Genomic DNA, 7,347 nt, shown 5'->3' with positions numbered 1-7,347 from the left:
AAGGTGAGAGGGCAGTTCTCAGGGAGAGAGTGGGAGGAAAATGCCCCTCGTGCCCATGCACACGCATTTAAATTACAGGGCGTCCAAACCGAGCCCACTCCGAAGCCGCTTCCTGGAGCCCCCATGGAACGGGAAGGACTGGCAGCCTTGGGGAGACGTGGCTCTTGAGTACCAGATGGCCGCTGGGTTCCTGGGCCCGAGCTGCCCTGGGCACAGCTGCTTTCTGCATGGCCTCCAGAGCCAGGGTCCGGGCTGTCAGTTCCCGCCAGGGCTTCCAAGCTGTCACCTTGAGGGCTGCTGCTGACAAAGGATACCTAGGAAAGACTCAGCCGGCCTCTCTACCCAGTATCCTGCGCCCCTGCGGTGCCTCGGCACCCCTGCAGGCAGTACAGCGGAGGGCTGAGCCCATGCAAGGATTGAAAAGCTGGGGCTGGACGGTGAGCGAGATCTACGGGGGTCACAGGGCAGCGCTCCCGCAGATGGAGAGGTGTCTTTTGGGCCCAGCTGTTGGAGCTGCTCCAGGTGAGGACGAGAGCGCAGAGCCTGGAACGCGAGTATATCGCCAGCACCAGAATCCCGTTGCCAGGTACGCTGTTGCCGGGTGACCCGTGGACTGTTTACGGCCTGGCCAGAACCCAGCGCCCCGCTTGCCGCGCGCTTCCAAGCTGTCACCTTGAGGGCTGCTGCTGACAAAGGATACCTAGGAAAGACTCAGCCGGCCTCTCTACCCAGTATCCTGCGCCCCTGCGGTGCCTCGGCACCCCTGCAGGCAGTACAGCGGAGGGCTGAGCCCATGCAAGGATTGAAAAGCTGGGGCTGGACGGTGAGCGAGATCTACGGGGGTCACAGGGCAGCGCTCCCGCAGATGGAGAGGTGTCTTTTGGGCCCAGCTGTTGGAGCTGCTCCAGGTGAGGACGAGAGCGCAGAGCCTGGAACGCGAGTATATCGCCAGCACCAGAATCCCGTTGCCAGGTACGCTGTTGCCGGGTGACCCGTGGACTGTTTACGGCCTGGCCAGAACCCAGCGCCCCGCTTGCCGCGCGCTAGCCGCACCCACCATGGCCTCTCGCAGCGCGGGCACTCTGCTGACCGAGTTCAATGCCGCCTACGTTCCCCCCAGTCTCATGCCCGGGTAAGGCTGCCGCGCACAGAGCCCCAGCCGAACGTGGGCTCAGAGCCCCCCTCGGACTTCTCTTTCCTTCCCAAACAACCCTTCTGGGTTGTTAAAACTCCATACTCGCGCCTTTGGGATAAAGGGAACCCCGACAGCCCTAAGTTTTCACCCGGTGGGTGGCGGCCTTCAGTGGGGAGGAGGAGGGTCGTGCACTCTCAGAGCAGGAGAGCGCCGGTAGGGGGCTCTCCAGACTCCCCGGGTAGGGAGTCCATCCCAGGCAGCAGGTGCAACCAGCTCGGATAACCAAACCTTTTGTGGATGGGGCTAGATAGAGACAGCCACATCGTGGGGTTTGCAGCTTGGAAACGCCCAACAGGCAGCGTGGAGGGCACAGAGAAAAGAGTAGACCCCCAACACCGAGCTTGCATCCAGGACTCAAAAAATTAGTTCCAGGAGGAAAGGGGACGGGCTGTGCGCCTCTGGGAAGACTCTGGCAAGGCTGGCTGGCCGGTATGCAGTATGAGCAAGTCGCCCAGCTTCCGGTGGGGTCCTCCCAAGGATGTCACTTTTTCCTTACAAGGTGTTGTGTTGGAAAGCTCCCAGCTCCAGTCCTGAGAGCCGACTTGCTTTCATTTATTTTCCAGTGTAGGGACACACCTACCTTTCCTGTCTCTGAAGGTTGTCAGACACTGAATATCTGAGATGCAAGTCAGGCTGTTCCCACCCGTTCTCTGGCTCTTTCTCCTAAAGCCACTGGTATTTCCAGTCCCAACCCCTCTTCTGGGGTGTGAGTGTCTTCTCCCTCTGCCAGTTGGCACGGTCATCCAGGGCAGGGACCACATCTGAGATGCTGCTGCCAGGTAGGAGAAAATCTGTGTTAAGAATGAACCAATGAAATGAATGCTGGGAGAGTTCTGTACACATGCTGTCCAAATGCACAGGAGCAAATGAAAAACATGTCTCTTCTGCAACTGAGCAGACTGTGATGGGAAGAAAAGTCTATTTTGTCTGAAGTTTGCATTGTTGTTTAGTAGGATAAGCAAGACATTGAGGGGCTGTAGCACTGAACCCGTTCCTGGGGACTGTGTAAGCAGAAGCAGGGGGTGGGGCTCCCGTGTTAATTCAGCCTGTTTGTGGACAGAACTTGCTCCTGGCCCTGGAGGAGTCAAAAGCTACTTGGGTTCCCACCAGACAAAGCTGGTTTACCAGGTCATGTTGGTTTCCTGAAGCCCAGGCAGTTGTGTAAGAAAATGAGACTTAAGGGGCCAGCAGGTGGCATGGTGGTTAAGGCACTGGACTCCCACATGGCTGAGTCCCAGATCGGGCTGTTCAGTTTCTCACTTTCTTTCTTTTTTTTTTTTTTCTCTCTCTGTCTCTCTGCTAAAACTGCAAAATAAATAATAACAACAAATTAAATGCAATAAATATTTTTGAGAGGTTTTTGCTATAGGGCGCATGCGCTTGCCAGACAGAGAGAGACAGAGAGACAGAAAGCGAGAAATCACCCCCCAGGGGGGATGGCCACCCCGCAATCCCTTCTCCTCCATTCTCCTCTCGGGATCTTCGGCACGCACGCACACGCGCCCGGCGTGAGTTTTAAGCCACCAGGTCCGGGACGTGAACTGCAGTCGACTACATGGGAGTCCAGTGACATAGCCATTACGCTAACTGCTGGTCCCTGCAATAAATAATTTTTTAAAAAGAAAATGTGACTTAGGATTTGCCTGAGTCATTCATTTAGGCATTGGACATGCGAAGGCCCTGGTGAGGCTTGGATGTGCCAAGTGTCATGTTACGGTGCTAGGGAGACAAAGACACACAGTGGGGATGTCCTCAAGGGGCTCCCAGTCTAGTGTGAGCACACAGTAGTAGCTCATGGCCACTTCTTTAAAATAAAAAGGTTATTTATTTAGTTACTTCATGAGAGAGACAGAGGCAGAGAGACAGCTTCCCCAGTAGGGTCTTCCCACCACGATCTACCCTCAGTCCCAGGTGGCCTGGATCACAGGCACACATACATGCCTGGGGTGCTCAGGGAGCTCCCAGGATATGAACCCAGGACCTTCCCCATTCAGGTCCAGCTGTGTTACCACGGTGTCACCACCTGGCCCCTCGATTCCATCTCGGCAGCCTAGATGAAGACTGATAAACAGCACGTGCTGGTGTTTATCATGAGGCCTGGTTTTATACGTTGGTACTTTTTGCTTAGGCTTCCCATGACTCCTCTCCGAGCCTCTTTGTTGTCTGACTCCTTGACCATTTCCTGTCTGGGGAGGCAAGGTCTAATGCTCCTGCAAACCCTCCCCCATGGTCACCCCACTCCTCTGAAGGTGCGCATTTCAGAAGCAATCCCAGGATGCTCCTCTGTCCACACCACTCGCCTGCCATTCCCTGGAGCTCTCTGTCCTGTGATGGATTTTGAAGTGGTGCTAACGAGTGAGTCAGAAGCAAGGCTTCGAGCCTGCACTGGGCTAGTCTGAGCAGCTGAGCCTGTATATCTGTCGCCTTCTCATCTGGGCCTGTCTTGGAGGGCTGTGATGTCCTTAAAGATTCCCATCACGAGGAGTGGGTTGGATGGTTTATGTTTCTAAACACTACCTCCTTGGCGATTTTGTTAACTTAATGAAAGAATCCAAGATTCTCCACCACTCTTGCATAATTATTATTTGTGTGCATCTTTTCAAACATTAATCACAGGATTTTAAAGCACAGCCAGTCTCTTCTAACACTCAGATACCCCCGCCCCCAATTAGTTTTATTCATAGAGACAGAGAATACTCCCTCTGGTAAAGACCTCAGGGATCTTTAGGTAGCCCTCGCTGTCCCAGATGTGGTCACTGATCTGGGGCGATGAGCCTGCACCCCATGCTGGTGAGGGACAGCTGGGCTGGAACCAGGTCCCTGATGCCCGTAGTAACACTGTGAGCCCCATGTGTAAGCACCAACTATGTGCCCTTTCCAATTTAAAAAAGTTTGCTAGGTTGTGTGCACTCACGGGGAGAGGGACACAGGTAGAAAGTGGAAGTGAGAAAGCGCCCCCAGGGAAGATGGCCACGATGCAATCCCTTTTCTTCCATTTTCCTCTCAAGATTGTGGTCATGTGCACACATGCACTTGGCCTGTTTTTCCAAGGCACCGGCTTTGAGACTCGAACCTGTGGAATCCAACCTCCCTAACCACCACACCACTGGCTGGATCATCTCTTTTTAAAAAAAATCTTCACGCCAGTTGAGGAATGATGGGCATTTAGCCAGTGTGTTGTCGAGCCAGGTCTTTGTGACTTTAACACCAAGGCTCACCCCAACATCTACCCTAATCCTCATACAGCCTTTCACCCTGCCTCCCGCAGTCAGCAGGGAGGAAGAGGAGGAGGCATTAAGAAGGAATCTGGAGTCAGCTTCCCTGGGTTTGAATCCTGGCTCCATCACTTACTTACCTTGGGCAAATTATTTACCCCTCTATGCCTCACCACTTACCTGTTAAACGGGGGTAAGCAAGATGTGCGAGTTAAAGGACAATCGGTTCACCTGCTGAAACCTGGCACTTGGTCACTGTTAGCTGTTTTTGTTAGTCACATCCCTGCTGTGTTCAAGGCCTACTTTGAGGCTCCAAGAAGGGAGACCATCAAGGACAATATTTGTCTTCAGATTAGATGACCAGGGCATGCCACAAGCCCCTGGCTGCCCATGGACACAGCTCCCAGACGCCTTGCCAGCCAGTGCATGCCTGTGCCTGGCCTGGGTGCCCTCCTGCAGGGGGCAGGAGCGCTTGGTTCAGAGTTGCTGGGATTGTACAGCTCTTAAAGGGACGAGACTGGCCTCGAGGAGAGTCTGTGACTTCTGCTTGTAGGCCGGGTCTGGGTGGCCTCTGTCCCCTGCTCTCTGCCTTCCTCACACCTCACCTCTTGGGCTCTCTGTGCACACACTGAACCTGCCCCGACTGCTGCTGCTACAGTTCCTGCCCAGCGGGTCTCACCAGGAGCCGGGGCAAGAGCCTTTGCCCCTATCTGCCACTGAGCTGGGCACGCCTCAGAAAATCGGTGCATTCCACGCTGGCCATTATCAGAGGGGTTGTCCCACAAAACGGGTCACGTCCCCGTCCCCAGAATCCCTGTATGACAGAGTGCACATCAGTGGTGTGCCGGTAACTGTTTACCAACCAGCTCTCTGGAAGGAAAAGACTCAGATCTGTGATACTCACCCACATCTGTGGGGTAAATACGCCTGCTGTCTGACTAGGAGCTATCTCCAGGGTGCCCCTGAATTCCCTTCCATTCAGAAGGGGACACGCCACAGCACACCTGACATAGTGTTTCCACCACGTGTGCAGCGGCCACGAGCAACCTCGAGGGCACAGATGGGATGACGTCAAATGCAGGGAGTGGCCAAACGGGCAATGAAGGAGTAAACGATTAGTAGTAAAAACAACTAGAGTAAGTATTACCTTTGCTTTTAATACGATTTATTGAGTGATAACTTTATATAATTTATTATTTTTAAAAAATCTTGCTGGGGGCTTGTACACTTGCCAGCGAGAGAGAGAGAGACAGGGAGAGAGAGAAAGTGAGAAAGCACCTGCCGGAGGGATGGCCACTCTGCGATCTCTTCTCCATTCTCCTCTCGGTATTTTGAGCACGTGAACATGCACGCCTAGCATGTTTTTCAAGCTGCCAGGTTTGGAAGCCGAAGCACACGATCGGCCATGTGGGATCCAGTTGCCGTAACTCATGTCACTGGCTGGCCTTCATTTTAACACTAGCTTATTTAACAACAATTCCTATTTTTCAGGGTTTGAAAGATTCCTGAAAATTGAGCAATGGGTTTTCTTGAGCCAGTTTCAGCTGCCACAGCGCACCACTGCCTACACCTGCCGGTCTGCTCAAGCCTGCGTCTCACCCCTCAGGGTCAGAGTCCAGAGTGCTGGGAAGGGAGGGTTTGGCAGCTGTTTTTCTGAAGCCTCTCCCTGTTCATCTCAGGCCCTGTCTCCGGAGGTGCAGCTGCCAGGACAGGCCCGTGCAGCCTAAGGTGTGAAACCAGGGCCAGCTGCACAGCAGGATGCAGGACACCTCCTGTGCCCAGATGGCAGTATTTTTTTTAAAAAGGTTTTTGCCATAGGGTGTGTGTATTCGCTGGAGAGGAGAGAGACAGAGGAAAAGCTGAAATCATCCCCCAGGGGTGATGGCCATGCCACAGTCCTGTCTCCTTTGTTCTCCTCCCAGGACTTTGGGCACACACACATACACACACACACACACACACACATGCCTGGCATGGTTTTCAGGGGAAAAAAGAGATTCTGGGGTTATAGATAGCGTAATGATTATGTTTCTGGATTCTGCAGCTATGCTTCAAGTCTGGACCCAGTGGCTTGAAATTCATACCAGGCATGTGTACATGTGTACCCAAGATCCAGGTCCAGGACTCGAACTGAGGTCGGTCGTGTGGAAGTCCAATGTCTCAACTATGATACCACCCACTGGCCCCACAGGTGTTGGTATTAAAATCTCCTGGAGATCTTTAAAAAATACCTGTGCTCAGTCCTCATCTAGAGATTCTGATGTGGGGCCAGCAGGTGGTGTGGGAGTTAAGGTGTTGAACTCTCACATGGTCTATCGTGGTTCGAGTCCCGGACCTGGCAGCTTGAAACTCATGTTGAGTGCATATGCATGTGTGTCCAATGTCCCGAGAGGAGAATGGAGAAGGATAGAGGCATGGCCATCCCCCTGAGGGGAGATTTTCCGCTTTTTGTCTCTCTGACCGTCTCTTTCTCTCCGATGAGTACACATGTCCTATGGCAAAATCTCCCCCCCAAAAAAAAAAAGAGAGAGAGAGAGAGATTCTGTGGCTATAGATAGCGTAATGGTTATGTTTCTGGATTCTGCAGCTATGGTCCGAGTCTGGACCCAGTGGCTTGAAATTCATACCAAGCACGTGTGCATGTGTACCCAAGATCCCAAGAGGAGAATGGAGGAGGAAGGATTGCAGTGTGGCCAGCCCCCTTGGGAGGTGATTTCTAACTTTCTGTCTCTCTTTCTGTCACTCTAGCAAGCGCACACACCCTATAGCACAAATCTCTCTCTTAAAAAAGAGATTCCGATGTACTGGACACCCGTGCTCAGGCTCCTTTTAGGGATTCTAATGTGTTGGTTGGGCTGGGCCTAGGTATTGGAAATTCTTTTTTTTTTTTTTTTTTTTTTTTGGCAGTTTTTACCTGTGGGGCCGGGCGCTCGCCCG

General features: G+C 53.0%; 1 protein-coding gene across 1 annotated transcript in view; it reads left to right on the top strand.

The window, feature by feature from the left end:
• Positions 1–1,002: 1,002 nt before the first annotated feature.
• CIMIP2C (ciliary microtubule inner protein 2C) overlaps positions 1,003–7,347 on the top strand; it is an 18,342-nt gene continuing 11,997 nt past the window's right edge. The window contains exon 1 of the mRNA XM_006162190.2: positions 1,003–1,132. Coding sequence (XP_006162252.1) covers positions 1,059–1,132 — 74 coding nt within the window. The 5' untranslated portion in view covers positions 1,003–1,058. The remainder of the gene's footprint in view (positions 1,133–7,347) is intronic.

Source organism: Tupaia chinensis, unplaced genomic scaffold, assembly GCF_000334495.1.
Source record: "Tupaia chinensis unplaced genomic scaffold, TupChi_1.0 Scaffold139757_1, whole genome shotgun sequence".
Taxonomy (NCBI): domain Eukaryota; kingdom Metazoa; phylum Chordata; class Mammalia; order Scandentia; family Tupaiidae; genus Tupaia; species Tupaia belangeri.
This window is presented reverse-complemented; position numbering and strand designations above follow the sequence as displayed.